This window comes from Pleurodeles waltl, chromosome 2_2 (assembly GCF_031143425.1).
Source record: "Pleurodeles waltl isolate 20211129_DDA chromosome 2_2, aPleWal1.hap1.20221129, whole genome shotgun sequence".
NCBI lineage: Eukaryota > Metazoa > Chordata > Amphibia > Caudata > Salamandridae > Pleurodeles > Pleurodeles waltl.
The window spans coordinates 224,378,586-224,401,098 of NC_090439.1; the positions used below are offsets into that span (position 1 = coordinate 224,378,586).

The 22,513-nt window shown below is 47.7% G+C and overlaps 1 protein-coding gene across 1 annotated transcript in view; it reads right to left on the reverse strand.

Moving 5' to 3' along the window:
• The window catches only part of MARCHF6 (membrane associated ring-CH-type finger 6), a 1,058,737-nt gene that overhangs the window by 635,985 nt on the left and 400,239 nt on the right, over positions 1-22,513 (reverse strand). Inside the window, exon 16 of the mRNA XM_069219690.1 lies at positions 12,543-12,662. Within this exon, the coding sequence (XP_069075791.1) occupies positions 12,543-12,662 (120 nt within the window). The remainder of the gene's footprint in view (positions 1-12,542; positions 12,663-22,513) is intronic.

A 22,513-nucleotide genomic window follows, 5' to 3' on the forward strand; every position in this document is an offset into this window, starting at 1 on the left:
AGTACATGCACACTGCTTTGCACCTTGTGTGTGCAAGTGGGTAGAAAAGAAAGTCGACATGGCACTCCCCTCAGAATGCCATGTCCACAAACCACTGCCTGTGGCATAGTAAGTCACCCCTCTAGCAGGCCTTACAACCCTAAGGCAGGGTGCACTATACTTTAGGCGAGGGCATAGCTGCATGAGCACTATGCCCCTACAGTGTCTAAGTCAATTCTTAGACATTGTAAGTGCAAGGTAGCCATACTGAGTATATGGTCTGGGAGGTTGTCATTACGAACTCCACAGCACCATAATGGCTACACTGAATGTTGGGAAGTTTGGTATCAAACTACTCAGCACAATAAACCCACACTGATGCCAGGGTGGGATTTATTGAAAAATGCACACAGGGCATCTTAGAGTTGCCCCCTGTATGTTAGCCCAACTGCTAGTGCAAGGCTGACTGGTCTGAGCCAGCCTGTCACTTTCCTGTGAGTTTGACCACATGGGTGAGTGCCTTTGTGCACTCTGTGGTCAGAAACAAAGCCTGTCACGGGTGGCAGTACTTCACACCTTCCCCTGCAGGAAGTGTAACACCTGGTGTTGAGCATCAAAGACTCAAGCCTGGTGTTACAGTGCCCCAGGGCACTCTTGCTAGTGGAGATGCCCGCCCCCTAGAAGAGCCCCCTCATTTAGCAGCAAGTCCAGAGGGATAATGAGAAAAACAAGGAGGAGTCACTCCCTCAGCCAGGTCCACCCCTAAGGTGACCAGAGCTAAAGTGACCATCTCCTTGAGAAATCCTCCATCTTGCTTTGGAGGATTAGTACCAATAGGGATGAGGATGTGCCCCCCTCCCCAGAGGGAAGGGGCACAAGGAGGGTGCAGTCACTCTCAGGGACAGTAGTCATTGGCTACTGCCCTCTAACTCTAACACACCACTAAATTTAGTATTTAGGGGAGACCCTGAACCCAGCTCTTCAGATTCCTGACGACCTCAAGAAAGGAGGACTGCTGAGCTGAAAACGCCGCAGAGAAGAGAAGGAGACACCAACTGACTCGGCACCAGCCCTACCGACCCGTCTCCTGCTTCGAAAAGCTGCAAGAAAAGGAGCAACACATTCTGCAGGACCAGTGACCCCTGAAAAGACTCCTGGGGACTGCCTGCATCACCGAGGACCTAAACCCCCGTAGACAGCGGACTTGTCCAAAAAGAAGATCAAGAAACCAACTTTAAAGGGACTCTCACCTCACTCCAGATGCGTCAGTTCAACTACTCTGCACCCGACGCCCCAGGCCCGTGTCCAGAGAAACCAACTATCCAGAGAGGACCCCCCCGGCGACTCCAACGACGTGTCCACCCTGGGATGACCTCTTTGCACCACCACAACAATGCCTGCAGAGGGAATCCCGAGGACCCCCCTGACTGCAACAGCCCGGGACAAAGGTATCTGATGCCTGGAGAAGCACTGCACCCGCAGACCTAAGGCCCGTGAGAAACCGACCACCGGTGCAGCAACAACCAGCAGGCGGCCCTCACCCTTGCCCAGTCAGTGGCTTGCCCGAAGGGCCCCCATTGAGCCCTGCCTGCAGCACCTAAGTGACCCACGGGTCCCTCCATAGAGTTCTATTGAGAACCTGACGCCTTGCTTGCACACTGCACCCAACCGCCCGCGTGCCGCTGAGGGTGTTGTTTTTGTGCCTACTTGGGGTGCCTCCAGTATCCTCCAAACTCCCCGTCTGCCCTCCGACAACGTGAGTACTTACCTGCAAGCAGACTGGAACCAGAGTAACCCGTCTCCATAGGCGCCCACGTTATTTTGGCTCTTGTTTGACCTCTGCACCTGACCGACCCGGTGTTGCTGGGTGTTTGGGGTTGCCTTGAACTCCAATGGTAGGCTACCTGTGCCTCAGAGACTTAACCCGTAAGTGTGGTACTTACCTCAGAAACTGTACTGTACTTAACTGTCAGAAGTTGGCTCTGTATACACTATCTCAAAGTGAGAGATAGTGTGCACAGAGTCCAAGGGTTACCCTTACAGGTTGATAGCGGCAAAATTAGATAATAGTAATGCTCTATTTTGTGGTAGTGTGGTCGGGCAGTAGGCTTTTCAGAGGGTAGTGTTAAGCGTTTGTTGTACACACACAGGAAATAAATGAGAACACACACAGACTTAACTCCAGGCCAATAGGTTTTTATATAGAAAAATATTTTTTCTTTGTTCATTTATGTACTTTCTTGAATTCTGAATCTTGTGGTTCTGATATAAATTAATTACTTACCTCCGGTAACGCTTTTTGCTCTAAAAAACCTCCCTGGTCTGCTCCCCGAGGACGCAGCAGACTGGAACCGGAGCACTCCTAGTCTCCATAGGTGCCTATGTTATTTGGGCCCATCTTTGACCTCTGCACCTGGTGACTTGAACCCCCAACGGTGTAAGACCTATGCCCCGGAGACTGAACTTTTAAGTGCTTTACTTACCTGATAAACTAACCTGTACTTACCTATCCCAGGAACTTTTGATTTTTGAAGTGTCCACTTTTAAAAAACCTTCCATTTTTGCCAAAACTGTGTACATTGCTGTTTTAATTCAACGTTCCATATTTACCTATGCGAAGTACCTTACATTCTGAACGATACAACTTCCTGTGGATTCCACACCTTATGAATTCTCCCAATGCGCTAGCATTCGACGGAAAATCTTCTTCCCAGCTGTCCACAAGGACGTCACAATTGCATGACTCCGCACGCGACTCCGTCTGACGTCACCGTGGCAATAGGAGGTCCTCGCCGGCGTGCTGACTGTTCCCTTTTTTCCGTGCCTTCAACGCTAAAGGTTTTCTCCTAGCTCTAGTTACTGTTTTGAAGGTGTCTTTTTTGTATCAGGTTACAATGTCTTCTCCTAGAAAGTCGGGGTTTAAACCTTGTCGGGAGTGCAGTGGTCGCATGTCTGTTACGGACCCTCACAATGATTGCCTTTGGTGCCTCAGCTCGGAGCATGATGCGGAGGAGTGTGTCTTCTGCCAAAGCATGAATCCGAAGGCGTTCAAGGAGAGAGAAGCCAAACTCTTTCTGGCTAAGGCAAAGAAAGGGCACAGAAGTAATCGCAGATCGTCTTCACATACTTCTTCGAAGAAGCATAAGAAGCATAAGAAGCGTCGCCGACACGACTCTCGGCGTCGTTCGGCTAGAGGTCGTTGACGATCCAGGTCTCCATCTAGATGGCGTCGTGCAATGTGAGAGGTTAGTCCTATGGTGACTCCACAGCCTCAAAGCCCTCAGGCTTCTCCGGCGCCATCGGTCTTCTCGGTGGTTGCACCCCAAGAGAGTCCTCACGTTCTGCCTGGGTTGCAGAATTCTGATGCCCAGCTGGCGCGAGTGGCGCAGAAAGATAATCAGTATCCTACTTTCCCTGCTCCGGGTGCGGATCCGGTGGCATTTTTTGAATGCCTTGTTCAACATGTTCAATGCTATGGCTCCAGCTGGTGCACCAGCTGGTCCCACGGGCCCTTTAGCATTCTCATTGAGCTCTCTGGCCCCTTATAAGTTGGCTCCGTTCATGCTTTCTATCTGGCTGAGCGTGCCGGTTTGGCAGCAATAACTTCACCTCATAGGCCTGCGGTGCCGATGACATCGCCTTATAGGCCTGCAGAGCCGGTGATGTCGCCTCATACACAGTCGACGTCGATGATGGAACCTCAGGTGTCCACGGCGCTGATGGGATCAGCTCTGACGCTGGATGGATCTGGATTGGATCGTAGTGTGTTTCCTCCTTCTCCTTTTGTAGAGCACTAGGGGGGTTCCCCAAACAGGCACACAAAATACACCCTCAGCGGCACAGGGGCGGCCGGGTGCAGTGTGCAAAGTAGGTGTTGGGTTTGTATTGGTTTCAATGGAGGGACCCGGGGGTCACTCTGGCAATGCAGGCAGGGCACATGGGGGGGCTTCTCGGGCCAGCCACCGACTGGGCAAGGATGAGAACTGCCTGCTGGTCACTCCTACACAGGTAGTTGGTTCCTCTCGGGCCTGGCGGCTGCGGGTGCAGTGCTTTTTCCAGGCGTCGGGTTCTTTGTTACCGGGCAGTCGTGGTCAGGAGGATCCTCTGAATTCTCTCTGCAGGCGTCGCCGTGGGGGTGCAGGGAGGTCCTCTCAGGGTGTCCACGTTGTGTGAGTCACCGGAGGGTCCTCGTTGCAGTAATGGTTTCTCTAGACACGAGCTCGGTGCGTCGGGTGCAGAGTGTTGGGGACTCACGCTTCAGGAGTGAGGTGGGAGTTCCTTTAAAGAAGATTACTTCTTTGTTGTTTGGACAGAGCCGCTGTCCACGGGAGTTTCTTGGTCCTCAAAGTTGCAGGGCAGTCCTCTGAGTCAGCAGAGGTCGGTGGTCCCGCTGGATGCATCGCTGTTGCAGGTTCTTTGAGTCTGGAGACAGGCCAGTAGGGCTTAGGCCAAGTCAGTTGGGGTCTCCGTCTTCTCTGTGGGCTTTCAGGTCAGCAGTCCCTATTCTTGTTCACATCGTCAGCAAATCTAAAATCCTGGGTTCCGGGTCACCCCTAAATACTGAATTTAGGGGGGTGTTAGGATCACAGGGCAGTAGCCAATGGCTACTGTCCTTGAGGGTGGCTACACCCTCCTTGTGCTCCCTCCCTTTGGGGAGGGGAACACATCCCTATCCCTATTGGGCTAAATCCTCCAAAACAAGATTTTGTTTAAGGAGGGGGGTCACTTCAGCTCTGGTCACCTTTGGAGTGGACCTGGCTGCGGGGGTGACTCCTCCTTATTTTTCTCATTATCTCCCCGGACTTGCTGCCAAAAGTGGGGGCTGTGTCTGGGGAGGCAGGCATCTCCACTAGCTGGACTGCCCTGGGGCATTGTAACACGAAGCCTGAGCCTTTGAGGCTCACTCCTAGGTGTTACAGTTCCTGCAGGAGGGAGGTGTGAAGCACCTACACCCAGTGCAGGTTCTGTTTATGGTCACAGAGAGCACAAAGACTCTCACCCCAGGAGGTTAGAAACTCGTCTCAGTGGCAGGCTGGCACAGACCAGCCTGCACTGAAAGATTGGGTAAAATACAGGGGGCATCTGTGTGCATTTTTCAATACATCCAGCACTGGCATCAGAATGGGTTTATTATTCTGAGACGTTTGATACCAAACTTCCCAGTATTCAGTGTAGCAATTATGGAACTGTGGAGTTTGTTTTGACAAACTCCAAGTCCATATACTCTTATGGCTACTATGCACTTACAATGTCTAAGGTTTTGCTTAGACACTGTTGGTGCAAAGTGCTCATGCACATATGCCCTAACCTGTGGTATAGTGCACCCTGCCTTAGGGCTGTAAGTCCTGCTAGAGGGGTGACTTACCTATGCCACAGGCAGTGTGAGCTTGGCATGGCACTCTGAGGGAAGTGCCATGTCGACTTAGTCATTTTCTCCCCACCAGCACACACAAGCTGTGAGACAGTGTGCATGTGCTGAGTGAGGAGTCCCCAGGGTGGCATAAGACATGCTGCAGCCCTTAGAGACCTTCCCTGGCATCAGGGCCCTTGGTACCAGTTACAAGGGACTTACCTGAGTTCCAGGGTTGTGCCAGTTGTGGAGACAAAGGTACAGTTTAGGGAAAGAACACTGGTGCTGGGGCCTGGTTAGCAGCGTCCCAGCACACTTTCAGTCAAAACCTAGCATCAGCAAAGGCAAAATGTTAGGGGGTAACTATGCAAAGGAGGCATTTCCTTACATCTATAATACAACCCATCCCCAAATACACCTCCCAAACAGCAGTATTTCAGTATCAAGGGGCTCATCCAGAGTTGCGTGGAGCAGGCCAACCGAAACACCATCGCATACGGGATGGGAGTCAGGGATCTCACAAGGCAAAAAGTACAATAGATTAGCCATCTTACATATAGGGAACAATAACCAGTGTACTAGTGATAAGGCAGCGAGCAGGGCTACCAGTACCCCGGAGCAGCAGAAACCATTTAGTCATTGTCACTCTGGCACCTCTCTCTCCGCCAGAATCCCTCAAACCCTCCGACAGTGGCTTTTTGGGAACCGATTTTGCAAACTTAGCGGCCAATTTCGGATCAGTGAAGAAATGGAACTTGCCCTTATGCTGCACTCAGAGTTTAGCTGGATAAATGAGGAAGTGTTTGGCCTCCATCTGACTTAGAGTGTGCTTATCAGAGGGTAGTGTTAGGCATCTGTTCTACACACTCAGGCAATAAATGAGGAACACACACTCAGACTTAACTCCAGGCGAATAGTTTTTATATAGAAAAATATATTTTCTTAATTTATTTTTAGAACCACAAGTTCAAGATTTGAAGTAAATACATAAATTGCAAGGTACCCCACACAGGTAAGTTAGGAACTTTGAATTAGAGCAATAGCATACACAGTTTTAGTAAAAATGGCAAGGAGCTATTTTAAAAGTGGACACACAAATTTATTGTAACATGCACCCAGAGGGCATTTTAGAGATGCCCCCTGAATACCAATCCAACTTCTAGTGTAGACTGACCAGTTTCTGCCAGCCTGCCCCACACCAGACATGTTGCTGGCCACATGGGGAGAGTGCCTTTGTCACTCTGTGGCCAGGAACAAAGCCTGTACTGGGTGGCGGTGCTTCTCACCTCCCCCTGCAGGAACTGTAACACCTGGCGGTGAGCCTCAAAAGCTCACCCCTTTTGTTACAGCGCCCCAGGGCATCCCAACTAGTGGAGATGCCCGCCCCTCCGGCCACTGCCCCCACTTTTGGTGGCAAGGCTGGAGGAGATCATGAGAAAAACAAGGAGGAGTCACCCCCCAGTCAGGACAGCCCCTGAGCTGAGGTGACCACTGCCTTGAGAGATCCTCCATCTTGAGTTTGGAGGATTCCCCCAATAGGATTAGGGATGTGCCCCCTCCCCACAGGGAGGAGGCACAAAGAGGGTGTAGCCACCCTCAAGGACAGTAGCCATTGGCTAATGCCCTCCCAGACCTAAACACATCCCCAGATTTAGTATTTAGGGGAACCCCAGATCCCAGGAAATCAGATTCCTGCAACCTGAAGAAACAAGAAGCCGATGCAGACCTACAAGCCTCCAGAGGAGGCGGAAGAGGACAACTGCTTTGGCCCCAGCCCTACCGGCCTGTCTCCAACTTCGAAAACCTGCAACCAGCGACGCATCCGACAGGGACTAGCGACCTTTGAAGCATCAGAGGACTGCCTTGGACGAAAGGGCCAAGAAACTCCTGTGAGCAGCGGCCCTGCTCATAACCAGCTACTTCTTTGCAACAAAGAAGCAACTTTCAAAGACTGCACGTTTCCCGACGAAGCGTGAGACTTCTCACTCTGCACTCGACGCCCCTGGCTCGAGATTCAGAGAACCAACACCTCAGGGAGGACTCCCTAGCGACTGCGAGCTCGTGAGTAACCAGAGACAACCCCCCTGAGCCCCGACAGGGACACCTGCAGAGAGAATCCAGAGGCTCCCCCTGACTGCCTGTAACAAGGAACCCGTCGCCTGGAACCAACACTGCACCCGCAGCCCCCAGGACCTGAAGGAATCGAACCTCAGTGCAAGAGTGACCCCCAAGCGACCCTCTGCCCAGCCCAGGTGAAGGCTGTCCCGAGAAGCCCCCCTGTCACTCTATGCACCGCTAGAGTGACCCGGGATCCCTCCTTTGTTTTCTACCTGAAACCCGACACCTGCTTTGTACACTGCACCCGGCCGCCCCTGTGCCGCTGAGGGTGTGTTTTGTGTGCCTACTTGTGTGTACCAGTGCTTTACAAACCCCCCTGGTCTGCACCCTGAGGAAGCAGGTAGCTGCTGGCAGACTGGAACCGGAGAACCCGTTCTCCATAGGCGCCTATGCGTTTTGGGCACCTCTTTATCTCTGCACCTGACCGGCCCGGAGCTGCTGGTGTGGTAACTTTGGGGTTGTCTTGAACCCCCCAACGGTGGGCTGCCTATGCCCCAGGACTGAGACTTGTAAGTGTTTTACTTACCTCACAAACTAACCTTTACTTACCTCCCCCAGGAACTGTTGATTTTTGCACTGTGCCCACTTTGAAAATAGCTTATTGCCATTTTTCAAAGACTGTATATGATATTGCTTTTATTCAAAGTTCCTAAAGTATCTAAGTGAAGTACCTTACATTTATAGTGTTTACTGCAAATCTTCAACCTGTGGTTCTTAAAATAAACTAAGAAAATATATTTTTCTATATAAAAACCTATTGGCCTGGAGTAAGTCTTTGAGTGTGTGCTCTTCATTTATTGCCTGTGTGTGTACAACAAATGCTTAACACTACCCTCTGATAAGCCTACTGCTCGGCCACACTACCACAAAATAGAGCATTAGAATTATCTAATTTTGCCACTATCTTACCTCTAAGGGGAACCCTTGGACTCTGTCCACACTATTTCTTACATTGAAATAGTATATACAGACCCAACTTCCTACAGTTAATATTACAGCTTTGACAACAAATACAAAATGCTGAAGTAGATTGATGTATTTGCTGAGATTAGAGTATAGAGTATGGTTTTGTTAAGATTTAAGGTGGGAGCAGGGATGATAGGGAAAAGGGTGTTGTAATGTAGGACAGTGGATTATGAAGATCCCTAAGCCATGTGCTCTAACATTGAGCAAGCGTGGATGTACCACATTTTTAACCCACTGTACAATGTGTAATTATAACGTATGAATTAAATATTGAATCCATTTATTCATATCCAAAACCCTAACATACAAAATCGGGAAAGGAAGACAATTCAGTTATGTGAAAATAGTCCTTGTAGGAGGCTGGCCTGGCTTATAGTGGGTACCTTGTGGTACTTACACCTTGTGCCAGGTCCATTGATCACTTATTAGTAGATTAGTAGTGTTCTAGCAGCTTAGGCTGATAGAGGTAGCTATAGCAGAGCAGCTTAGGCTGAACTAGGAGACATGCAAAGCTCCTACTATACAACTTACATTATATAGCACTATATCATAAGAATCACAATACTCAGAGTTACTAAAAATAAAAGTACTTAATTTTAGTGACAATGTGTCAGAAATATCTCAGAGGATATACTCCCTTAGGAGGTAAGTAAAATACACAAAATATACACACAAACCAAAATCAGGTAATTAAACAGTTAGAAAAGTAGTGCAAACACTGTAGCACACAATAGAATGCAATAGGAGACAATAGGCCAAGGGGCAACACAAACCATATACTCCAAAAGTGGAATGCGAACCACGAATGGACCCTAGGCCTACTGTAGTGTGTAGAGGGTCACTGGGAGTGTAAGAAAACACTAAGGGTGTCCAAGGTACCCCACCCCAAGACCCTGAAGGAGTAAAGTTACCCTACTACCCCAGAAAGACAGTAAAGTCAGAGATAGGGGATTCTGCAAAGACAACAACTGCCTGCAAAGCACTGAAGACGGATTCCTGGACCTGAGGACCTGTAAAGGAAGGGGACCAAGTCCAAGAGTCATGCAAGTCTCCAGGGGGGGCAGGAGCCCACTATACCCCGGATGAAGCTGCAAAAAGGCAGCCTCCGGGTGGAAGAAGCTGAAGATTCTGCAACAACGGAAGGTGCCAGGAACTTCTCCTTTGGTCAGATGTCCCACGGCGTGCTGGAGGATGCAGAGGTGTTTCCACGCAGAAAGACCACAAACAAGCCTTGCTTGCTGCAGGAGTCGCGGTTGAGGATTTTGGGTGCTGCCAGGGCCCAGGAAGGATCAGGAGGTCGCCCCTTGGAGGAGGCGACAGAGGGGGCGCTCAGCAACACAGAGAGCCCATGCAGAAACGGGCAGCACCCGCAGAAGCACCTGAACAGGTGTTCAGAAGATCTGAGCACAGCGGTCATCTCAGCACAACAAAAGAGGGTCCAACGAAGTCCAAGTCCAACTCAGCGAGTTAGGCAATGCAGGATGGAGTGCTGGGGACCTTGCATAAGTGCCCAGAAGACCTAGCAGCTGCAGTACACAGGGTTACTGTCTGGCGTGGGGAGGCAAGGACTTACCTCCACCGAATTTGGACAGAAGGGCCCCTGGACTGTCGGGGACACTTGGATCCAGCTCCTGTGTTCCAGGGACCACGCTCGTCAAGATGAGAGGGGACCAAAAGGACCGGTGATGCAGAAGTTTGGTGCCTGCGTTGGCAGGGGGAAGATTCCGTCGACCCACTGGAGATTTCGTCTTGGCTTCCAGTGCAGGGTGAAGGCAGACAGCCCTCAGAGCATGCACCACCAGGAAACAGTTGAGAAAGCCGACAGGATGAGGCGCTACAACGTTGCTGGTAGTCTTCTTGCTACTTTGTTGCTGTTTTGCAGACGTCCTGGAACAGTCAGCGGTCGATCCTTGGCAGAAGTTGAAGAGAGAAAAGCAGAGGAACTCTGGTGAGCTCTTGCATTCGTTATCTGATGAGAACCCCACAGGAGAGACCCTAAATAGCCCTGAGAGGAGGACTGGCTACAGAGAGAGGTAAGCACCTATCAGGAGGGGTCTCTGACATCACCTGCTGGCACTGGCCACTCAGAGGTCTCCATTGTGCCCTCACACCTCTGCATTCAAGATGGCAGAGGTCTGGGAAACACTGGAGGAGCTTTGGGTACCTCCCTTGGGGAGGTGCTGGTCAGGGGAGTGGTCACTCCCCTTTCCTTTGTCTAGTTTCGCGCCAGAGAAGGGCTGGGGGGGGAACCCTGAACCGGTGTAGACTGGCTTATGCAAGAAGGGCACCATATGTGCCCTTCAAAGCATTTCCAGAGGCTAGGAGAGGCTGCTCCTCTCAGGCCCTTAACGCCTATTTCCAAAGGGAGAGGGTGTAACGCCCTCTCTCAGAGGAAATCCTTTGTTCTGCCTTCCTGGGACTGGGCTGCCCAGGCCCCAGGGGGGCAGAAACCTGCCTGAGGGTTGGCAGCAGCGGTAGCTGCAGAGAAAAATCCAGAAAGTTAGTTTGCAGTACCCAGGCTCTATGCTGGAGCCCCGGGGATGCATGGAATTGTCCCCCCAATCCCAGAATGGTATTGGGGTGACAATTCCATGATCCTAGACATGTTGCATGGCCATGTTCGGAGTTACCATTGTGACGCTACATATAGGTATTGACCTATATGTAGTTCACGCGTGTAATGGCGTCCCCGCACTCACAAAGTCTGGGGAAATTGCCCTGAACAATGTGGGGGCACCTTGGCTAGTGCCAGGGTGCCCTCACACTTAGTAACTTTGCACCTAACCTTCACTAAGTAAGGGTTAGACATATAGGTGACTTATAAGTTACTTAAGTGCAGTGTAAAATGGTTGTGAAATAATGTGGATGTTATTTCACTCAGGCTGCAGTGGCAGTCCTGTTTAAGAATTGTCTGAGCTCCCTATGGGTGGCAAAAGAAATGCTGCAGCAGGAACACGTCCGAACCTGATGGCGGAAAGAAAACAATCTAAGATGGAGTCGACGCTCATGCGCAACGGAGCTGAAAGGGAGGAGTCACTCGGTCTTGTGACTCTAAAAGACTTCTTCGAAGAAAAACAACTTGTAACACTCCGAGCCCAACACTAGATGGCAGGATAATGCACAGCATGTGTATCTGCAGCTACACATGCCACCGAACACTAGGGAATTATAAGGGTGTTCCAGTGTGCCAATCAGAATTGGTAAAATTAGTCACTAGCCTGCAGTGACAATTTTAAAAGCAGAGAGAGCATAAAAACTGAGGTCCTGGTTAGCAGAGCCTCAGTGATACAGTTAGGCACCACACAGGGAACACATACAGGGCACACTTTATGAGCACTGGGGTCCTGGCTAGCAGGATCCCAGTGACACAGGCAAAATCAAACATACATATAAGTAAAAAATGGGGGTAACATGCCAGGCAAGATGGTACTTTCCTACAGTCCTTATTTGCAGTCTGTGTACCACAGTCTTTTTGTAAAGACATAACATAAGTAGAGACATAAATTATACTTTACTTCAACACAGGGCAGTGAGGTTTGGAAGGCACTAGCTAGCTTTTCCCCTGCTCAAACATTTGTCAATAATATTTTCATTTAACATATACTGTGAATTGATCACAATTTACAAGCAAAGCTTTCACACACATTTCATTTGGTCTAGATTTGATGCAGATCACCCACTGTCACCCTACAGCTATTTTCCATTTGCATCATTAGTAGATGAGTTTCTGGACAGGTAAGTCTAAAATGTCAATATTTGGCCCGCAATTTGTATGCCAACCTAGGTCAACTGATAATTAAAAACATATTTCCAATAGTACAAATAGTGTTTGCGTGCTCCTATATTTTCAGTCAAATATACTGTTGGGGCAACAGCTTCTACTTGGTAAAATCTATTACTTTCTTTAGAATATAATGATGGGGTCCTGCAAGATTAAAACTAGTCAATTCTATAGTTAAACGTGATCAAAGAACTGCAATACAGCCTCGTGCTTACAGGTGCTGAATTAAATGTTTGTCTCAGTAAAGGCGATCAGCATATTCTGCTTGTATTAAGTGGTCAAGTCCTCAATTTATAATAGATAACATAAGAAAACATTTGGAAAAATCTTACTGAATAGAGCCCTTACCACCGATAAAATGAATCTCCTGAGATGTCTATAAATAGGCAGATGAATCATTTCCTGAACTGGATTAAAGTCGGGATCATTCAAATTCCTCAGAAACCATAGTACACCAGGCCTTAATACCTACAAAGAGAAAGATATATTTTACAGTTGTGTTCCATACAATAACCTTAAGGAATGAGAAGCATAACAATCAGAAGAATTATTTACGAGCAATGAATCAGAAAAGGTTACACACCATGTACTACACATCCCTTGAGTCTTGCGAAGGTTTGTCTTGTCCCCAAAAATGTGCACGTATTTTCTCGTCTGCATCTTTCAGACGTCTATTACTTTTTCCAAATGCTTCACTATTTAGTTGTTGCCCTCAGTAACCAGAAACTGAATCTGTTGGGAAAGAGTGTGGTCTTCTCCCTAGTTTTCAATGTCTTGAGTCCTCAAGCTACTTGTAACATGATAATCTCCTTTACCATACACAATACTCAGATCATCACTCTTAAAATTCATGTAATTTGTAACAGAGTTTAGGAGGTTGAAAAATAAGTTATTATTAGCTGTGCTGTTTAACTAAATCGAGGAACAGCTGTGGGCTTAACATTAACATAGAAAGGTTAAGAACTAGTATGTTGCCATAATACCATACTATAAAATAAGATATTCCAAAACACCTTTTTAAAATGGCAATATTAATCCTTCTGCTACACCCTAATTCTGGCTGAAAGTGCAAACAAAAAATAGTACTAGAGAAAGGGTATTTAAACTTGACACTGAATCCAATAATGCTACAGTTACAAATGTTGCAGCTATCTCACAATTCTACTTTGTGTGATAAGAGATTTGTTGCTCATGCTTCACATTTAAACTATTCTGTGGGTGCCTGTGTGGCCCCAATTGACAATTTAAACTTCTATTTCCTGCTACTTCTCTTACTCCCCTGTCAATTATGACTCATGTCAGGAGGTGTGACAACCCAGCATCCAAGATGGCTGCTTCTTAGCATAGCTTTCTCTCCTCCGTTCAGAGATGAACAAGTTACTTACATTCGGTAGCACATTATCTCATAGAGAGCTAGGTGCAGATTTCTTACCTTAGAATTTCCTGGCATCTGTTTGGAATCCGGAACTTTTAGTGAGCAATACCCTTGCGTGGGACTTCATTTGGCATAGTTCAGATCCGCGTGGCTTCGTTGGAGACGTCTGTGACGTCACGTCATCTATAAAGGCACCACCCAGGCGCATGTATGTCAGTTCCTCTTCCACAAACTTCCACGGCAGAAGCGCAGAGCCATGGAAAGAACTTAACAGCTTGTCTGTGGAAAAAACTAGAGCCCTGAAAGGGCCAACCCCTGACCAGATTAGACTTGTCTGCAGAGCGGAGAGGCATGGATGGGTGTAAGGAATCTGCAGCTATATAGAGTTTCTACAAGATAATGTGCTACCAAATGTAAGTAACTTGTTCATCTGATAGACTTCTAGCTGCAGATTCCTTACCTCAGAATAGATAACCAAACCATAACCTCCTGGCGTTGAGCTGTGGACAGATCTCCTTACACCAGAAAGTTCTGTCGGACCGAACGGGCTAAGTGCCCATCTCTACGGACCTGATTATCCATACAATAATATCTGGCAAACATGTGTAAGGATGCCCACATCGCTGCCTGACAGATATCTAGGGCTGGAACATCTCGTGCTAGAGCAGTGGAAGCAGCCTTGCCACTGGTGGAATCAACTCTCAAGCCCTCAGAAGGCTGCTTCTTGGAAACTGCATAGCATATCTTAATGCAGAGAACGACCCAGTGCGAAATAGTTAGTTTCTGAACTGCCCGAACTTTCTTTGCTCCCACATACCTCACAAAGATTTGTCATCCACCAGGAACTCTTTTGTGAGGTCAAGGTAGAACAACAACACTCTTTTTGGGTCCAACAGGTGGAGTTGCTCCTCTTCTTTAGAGGGGTGCGGTGGGGCAAAGAAGGTGGGCAGGGTGATGTTCTGACACAGGTGAAATGGGGTCACCACCTTGGGAAGGAAATAGGCACAAGTTCGAAGTGCCACCTTGTCCGGGAACATAGTGAGATACAGTGGCTTAGATGAGAGAGCCAGCATCTCACTCACCCTCATGGCAGATGTTATTGCCACTAAGAAGGCTGCCTGGATGTGAGCAGCTGGAGTGGACAGTTGTGCAGTCGCTCGAAGGGAGCACACATTAGAAATGTGAAAACTAGATTCAAGTCCCACTGAAGCATAGCAACAGCCGTAAGGTGAAAAATATGTACAAACCCTTTGAGAAATCTATGTTGTAGGAAGTTGGCTCTGTATATACTATTTCAAAGTAAGAAATAGTGTGCACAGAGTCCAAGGGTTCACCTTAGAGGTAAGATAGTGGCAAAATTAGATAATTCTAATGCTCTATTTTGTGGTAGTGTGGTCGATCAGTAGGCTTATCAGAGGGTACTGTTAAGCATTTGTTGTACACACACAGGCAATAAATGAGGGACACACACTCAAACACTAACTCCAGGCCAATAGGTTTTTATATAGAAAATGAAAATGTCACTTACCCAGTGTACATCTGTTCGTGGCATTAGTCGCTGCAGATTCACATGTTTGGCACAGTCCGCTGCCTGGTGTTGGGCTCGGAGTATTACAAGTTGTTTTTCTTCGAAGAAGTCTTTTTGGTCACGGGACCGAAGGACTCCTCCCTCTTTGGCTCCATTGCGCATGGGCGTCGACTCCATCTTAGATTGTTTTCCCCGCAGAGGGTGAGGATGGAGTTGTTTGGTATAAATAGTGCCCATGCAATGGAGTGAATATGTATGTATGATAAGAGTTTCTAATAATTATTTACAAATGTTCAGATGTTTAAGGTTTATGATCTACTTCTAAACGGCTACAGGCTTCCCGGGGAGGTGGGAGGGTACATGTGAATCTGCAGCGACTAATGCCACGAACAGATGTACACTGGGTAAGTGACATTTTCAGTTCGATGGCATATGTTGCTGCAGATACACATGTTTGGCATAGACTATAAAGCAGTTACCTCCCCTAAAAGCGGTGGTTTAGCCTGTAGGAGTTGAAGTAGTTTGGAATAATGTTCTTAGTACAGCTTGGCCCACTGTAGCTTGTTGTGCATTTAGTACGTCTACACAGTAGTGTTTAGTAAACGTATGAGGCGTAGACCAGGTTGCAGCCTTACATATTTCGCTCATAGGAATGTTTCCTAGAAAGGCCATTGTAGCACCTTTCTTTCTGGTTGAGTGTGCCTTTGGTGTAATAGGCAATTCTCTTTTGGCTTTAAGATAGCATGTTTGAATGCATCTGACTATCCATCTAGCAATGCCTTGTTTAGAGATTGGATTTCCTATGTGTGGTTTTTGAAAAGCTATGAACAGTTGTTTTGTTTTCCTGATTAGCTTTGTTCTGTCAATGTAATACATTAGTGCTCTTTTGATGTCTAATGTATGTAGTGCCCTTTCAGCCACAGAATTTGGTTGTGGGAAGAACACTGGCAATTCTACTGTTTGATTTAAATGGAATGGTGAGATTACTTTTGGCAGAAATTTTGGATTTGTTCTTAGAACTATTTTATTGTTGTGTATTTGAATAAATGGTTCTTGTATGGTAAATGCCTGTATTTCACTTACTCTTCTGAGGGATGTGATTGCAATGAGAAATGCGACCTTCCAGGTTAGATATTGCATTTCACAGGAATGCATGGGTTCGAAAGGGGGACCCATGAGTCTTGTTAAGACGATGTTAAGATTCCATGAAGGAACTGGTGGTGTTCTTGGTGGTATAATTCTTTTTAGCCCTTCCATGAATGCTTTAATAACTGGTATTCTAAATAGAGACGATGAATGAGTAGTTTGTAGGTAAGCAGATATAGCTGCGAGGTGTATTTTTATAGATGAAAAAGCGAGATTTGCTTTTTGCAAATGTAGTAAGTATCCTACTATGTCTTTAGTAGAGGCATGTACTGGTTGTATTTGATTGGCATGGCAGTAGTAAACAAATCTTTTCCACTTAGATGCATAGCAGTGTCTAGTGGAAGGTTTTCTAGCTTGTTTTATGACCTCCATGCATTCTTGTGTGAGGTCCAAGTGTCCGAATTCTAGGATTTCAGGAGCCAAATTGCCAGATTCAATGATGCTGGGTTTGGATGTCTGATCTGTTGTTTGTGTTGTGTTAACAGATCTGGCCTGTTGGGTAGTTTGACATGCGGTACTAGTGAAAGGTCTAGTAGAGTTGTATACCAAGGTTGTCTTGCCCATGTGGGTGCTATCAGTATGAGTTTGAGTTGGTTTTGACTTAACTTGTTTACTAGATATGGAAGGAGAGGGAGAGGGGGAAAAGCGTACGCAAATATCCCTGACCAATTCATCCATAGAGCATTGCCTTGTGATTCGCGGTGTGGGTACCTGGATGCGAAGTTTTGGCATTTTGAGTTTTCTCTTGTTGCGAACAAATCTATCTGGGGTGTTCCCCAAATTTGAAAGTACTTGTTCAGAACTTGGGGGTGAATTTCCCATTCGTGGACTTGTTGGTGGTCTCGCGAAAGGTTGTCTGCTAGTTGGTTTTGTATTCCTGGAATAAATTGTGCTATTAGGCGAATGTTGTTGTGAATCGCCCACTGCCAAATTTTTTGTGTTAGGAGGCACAATTGTGTTGAGTGTGTTCCTCCTTGTTTGTTTAGATAATACATTGTTGTCATGTTGTCTGTTTTGACAAGAATGTATTTGTGTGTTATTATGGGTTGGAAGGCTTTTAACGCTAGAAATACTGCCAACAGTTCTAGGTAATTGATATGAAATTTTGTTTTGTGTATATCCCATTGTCCTTGAATGCTGTGGTGATTGAGGTGTGCTCCCCACCCTGTCATGGAAGCATCTGTTGTTATAACGTATTGAGGCACTGGGTCCTGAAATGTCCGCCCTTTGTTTAAATTTTTGCTGTTCCACCATAGAAGCGAGAGGTATGTTTGGCGGTCTACCAACACCAGATTTTGAAGTTGACCCTGTGCCTGTGACCATTGTGATGCTAGACACTGTTGTAAGGGTCGCATGTGTAGTCTTGCGTTTGGGACAATGGCTATGCATGATGACATCATGCCTAGAAGTTTTAGCGCAAATTTTGCTTGTATCTTTTGGTTTGGAAACATAGCACTTATTAGCTTGTGGAATGCCTGCACTCTTTGTGGACTTGGAGTGGCAATTCCTTTTGATGTGTTGATGGTTGCTCCTAGATATTGTTGTGTTTGACACGGTTCTAGGTGTGATTTTGTGTAGTTGATGGAAAACCCCAGTTTGTGAAGGGTTTGTATGACAAAGGTGGTGTCGTTTGCGCATTTTTTTACTGTGTTGGTTTTGATTAGCCAGTCGTCTAGGTAAGGGAACACATGTATCTGTTGTCTCCTGATGTGTGCTGCTACTACTGCTAGACATTTTGTGAACACTCTTGGTGCAGTTGTTATTCCGAATGGCAACACCTTGAATTGGTAATGTATTCCTTTGAATACGAACCGTAGGTACTTTCTGTGAGAAGGGTGTATTGGTATATGAAAGTACGCATCCTTTAGGTCTAATGTGGTCATGTAATCTTGCTGTTTGAGCAGTGGAATGATGTCTTGTAGTGTGACCATGTGAAAATGGTCCGATATGATGTAGGTATTTAGTGTCCTGAGATCTAATATTGGTCTCAATGTTTCGTCTCTTTTTGGAATTAGAAAGTACAGGGAGTAAACTCCTGTGTTTTTTTGTTGTACTGGTACTAATTCTATTGCATCCTTTTGCAGTAGTGCTTGAACTTCTAGTCCTAAAAGTTCTAAATGATGTTGTGACATTTTGCGTGTTTTGGGGGGGATGTTTGGTGGGAAGTTGTGGAATTCTATGCAATAGCCATGTTGGATTATTGCTAATACCCAATTGTCTGTTGTAATCTGTTGCCAAGATTGGTCGAATTGGCTTAGTCTTCCCCCCACTGGTGTTGAGTGAAGGGGTTGCGTGACTTGAAAGTCACTGTTTAGGTGGAGGTGTTTTTGGAGTCTGGAATCTTCCCCTACTCCTTGGGAATTGACCCCCCCGATATCCCCTGAAACCTCCCCTTTGGAAGGAACCCTGATATGGTGTGGTTCTTGATTGTTGGCTGGTGGTGTCTGTGGGTTGGCCACGAAACCCCCCTCTAAATGGAGTTTTTCTGAAAGAGCCTCTGCTCTGCGGGGAGTAGAGTGCGCCCATGGCTTTGGCCGTGTCTGTGTCCTTTTTAAGTTTTTCAATGGCTGTATCCACTTCCGAGCCAAACAGTTGTTTCTCGTTGAAGGGCATATTAAGGACAGCCTGCTGGATTTCAGGTTTGAAGCCTGAAGTGCGTAGCCAAGCGTGTCTCCTTATGGTGACAGCAGTGTTGACTGTTCTCGCTGCAGTATCGGCTGCGTCCATTGAAGAGCGGATTTGATTGTTTGAGATCGTTTGTCCCTCTTCCACTATTTGCTGCGCCCTTTTTTGGTATTCCTGGGGAAGATGGTCTACGAGAAGTTGCATCTCGTCCCAGTGTGCGCGGTCATATCTGGCCAGCAGCGCTTGTGAATTTGCGATGCGCCACTGGTTGGCTGCCTGTGACGCCACTCTTTTCCCTGCCGCGTCAAATTTTCGGCTTTCTTTGTCCGGAGGTGGGGCGTCGCCAGATGTATGTGAATTTGCTCTTTTGCGAGCTGCCCCTACTACCACAGAGTCGGGTGGTAACTGCGAAGTAATAAACACTGGGTCTGTGGGTGGTGGTTTGTATTTCTTATCCACCCTTGGGGTGATGGCTCTTGATTTTACGGGCTCCTCAAAAATTTGTTTTGCGTGCCGTAACATCCCTGGTAGCATTGGGAGACATTGATATTGGCTATGTGTAGCCGAGAGGGTGTTAAATAAGAAATCATCCTCTATAGGATCGGAATGCAGTTGGACATTGTGGAAGTCTGCAGCCCTAGCCACCAGTTGCGAGTATGAGGTACTGTCCTCTGGCGGTGACGGCTTTGTGGGGTATGACTCGGGATCATTGTCCGGCACTGGGGTGTCATACAGGTCCCAAGCGTCTTGATCCTGATCGTCATGACTTATGGTAGTTTGCGCTGGTGAGTGCATTTGTGGCGGTGTTTGTGCCGGCGATGCCTGTGGAGGAGAGGGCGGAGGCGTGACTTTTTTAACCACTTTGGCTTGTGGTTGTGTGTCATCCTTTGGAAGTCCGATCCTTCTTTTCCTCATGATTGGGGGAAGGGTTGATATCTTCCCTGTATCTTGCTGGATGCACAGTCTCTTTTGTGTGTAGTCCGATTCTACACTTTGGAGCTCTTGTCCAAATTTTTGCATTTGGCCACTTAGTCCTTGTTCCTCTGAGTAGGATGAAGGTGTGGTATTTTTCGGCGCCGAGAGAGAATCTTTTTTCGGTTTCGGCACCGACAGAATTTTTGTTCCTTTCGGCATGGATTCTCGGTGCCGATGTTTTTCGGTGCCGGTATCTTGTTTTTGTCTCTCGGAGCCGCTTTCTCGGCTCCGAGGTTGCTCCATGGCGGTCCCTCGACCGGAGTCGGGTGTCTTCGCTATGGGCGTGCCCTTTTTCGGCCCCTTCGACGGGTCGCCTGATTTATGGGTCGAGCCATGGCCTGTTGGCAGTGGCGTCCCCTGGGCTTTCGGTTTGTCGATGGATTTACTTTTCGACGTCTTACTCACAGTTTGTTGCTGTTGTTCGGCGTCGGGGTCTCCGGATTCTGATTCCGGAACCGAGAATGTTTCCTCTTCGTCGTCGAAACGTTGTTTTGTCGACGTGGACGCCATTTGGTGACGCCTGGCTCTTCGGTCCCGGAGGGTTTTTCTGGACCGGAAGGCTCGACAGGCTTCACAGGTATCCTCCTTGTGCTCGGGGGACAAGCACAAGTTACAGACCAAGTGCTGATCTGTATAAGGATACTTACTGTGACATTTTGGGCAGAAACGAAACGGGGTCCGTTCCATCGGCTTCGATGTCGCACGCGGTCGGGCCGACCAGGCCCCGATGGGGGATCGAAACTGCCCCAAAGTCTTCCGATGATCGGTGTCGATGTACCTAACTATCCCGATACCGAACGGAACAATACCGACGCTTTCTTCCGAGATTCTGACTAACTTTCCGAACCGAAACACGGAGCGAAAAGGAATACGTCCGAACCCGACAGCGGAAAAAAACAATCTAAGATGGAGTCGACGCCCATGCGCAATGGAGCCAAAGAGGGAGGAGTCCTTCGATCCCGTGACCAAAAAGACTTCTTCGAAGAAAAACAACTTGTAATACTCCGAGCCCAACACCAGGCAGCGGACTGTGCCAAACATGTGTATCTGCAGCAACATATGCCATCGAACATATATTTTCTTAGTTTATTTTAAGAACCACAAGTTCAAGATTTGAAGTAAATACATAAAACGCAAGGTACTCCACACAGGTAAGTTAGGAACTTTGTATATGATATTGCTTTAATTCAGTCTTTGAAAAATGGCAATAAGCTATTTTAAAAGTGGACACATTGCAAAAATCAACAGATCCTGGGGGAGGTAAGTAATGGTTAGTTTGTGAGTTAAGTAAGACACTTACAAGTCTCAGTTCCTGGGCATAGGGAGCTCACCGTTGGGGGTTTAAGGCAACCCCAAAGTTACCACACCAGCAGCTCAGGGCCGGTCAGGTACAGAGATCAAAGAGGTGCCCAAAATGCATAGGCGCCTATGGAGAACAGGGGTGCTCTGGTTCCAGTCTGCCAGCAGCTAACTGCGTCCTCGGGGTGCAGACCAGGGGGGTTTTGTAGAGCACTGAAGGGGTGGGGGGACACACAAGTAGGCACACAAAACACACCCTCAGCGGCACAGGGGCGGCCGGGCGCAGTGTACAAAGCAGGTGTCGGGTTTCAGGTAGAAAACAATGGAGGGATCCGGGGGTCACTCTAGCGGTGCATACAGGCACAGGGGGGGGCGCTTCTCGGGACAGCCTCCACCTGGGCTAGGCAGAGGGTCGTCTGGGGGTCACTCCTGCACTGAGGTTTGGTTCCTTCTGGTCCTGGGGGCTGCGGGTACAGTGCTTGGTCCAGGCGTCAGGTCCCTTGTTACAGGCGGCCAGGGGGAGCCTCTGGATTCTCTCAGCATGCGTCGATTTGGAGGTCCAGGGGGGGTCGTCTTGGGCTACACACGAGGTCGCAGTCACCTGGGAGTCCTCCCTGTGGTGTTTGTTCTCTTGATCTCGAGCCAGGGGCGTTGGGTGCAGAGGGTGAAGTCTCACGCTTCAAGCGGGAAGAGTGAAGTTTTTTAAAGAAGCAAGAAAGTTGCAAAGTTGTTGTTGAAGTTGAGCAGAGCCGCTGCTCACAGGAGTTTCTTGGTCCTTTGGTTCAGGGCAGTCCTCTGAGGCTTCAGAGGTCGCTAGTCCGTCGGATGCGGCGCTGTTTGCAGGTTTTTGTGTCAGGAGACAGGCCGGTAGGGCTGGGGCAAAAGCAGTTGTCTTCCGTCTTCTCTGCAGGGCTTGTAGGTCAGCAGTCCTTCTTATTTGTTAACCCCTTAGCTGCTGGGCCTTTCCCCCCCCAGTGCTGAGCCCTTTTTTGGCTATTTGGGGTAGTTCGCGCTTAGGGCTTCATAACTTTTTGTCCACATAAGCTAACCACGCCAAATTTGCGTCCTTTTTTTCCAACATCCTAGGGATTCTAATGGTACCCAGAGTTGGTGGTTTCCCCTGGAGGAGACCAAGAAAATAGCCAAAATACAGTGAAAATTTTGTTTTTTCCAAAAAAATGGGAAAAAAGGGCTGCCGAAGAAGGCTTGTGGTTTTTTCCCTGAAAATGCCATCAACCAAGGGTTTCTGGTGCTGAAATCACTATCTTCCCACCTTTCAGGAACGGGCAGACTTGAATCAGAAAACCGAATTTTTCAACACAAATTTGGCATTTTACTGGGACATACCCCATTTCTACTATATTTGGTGCT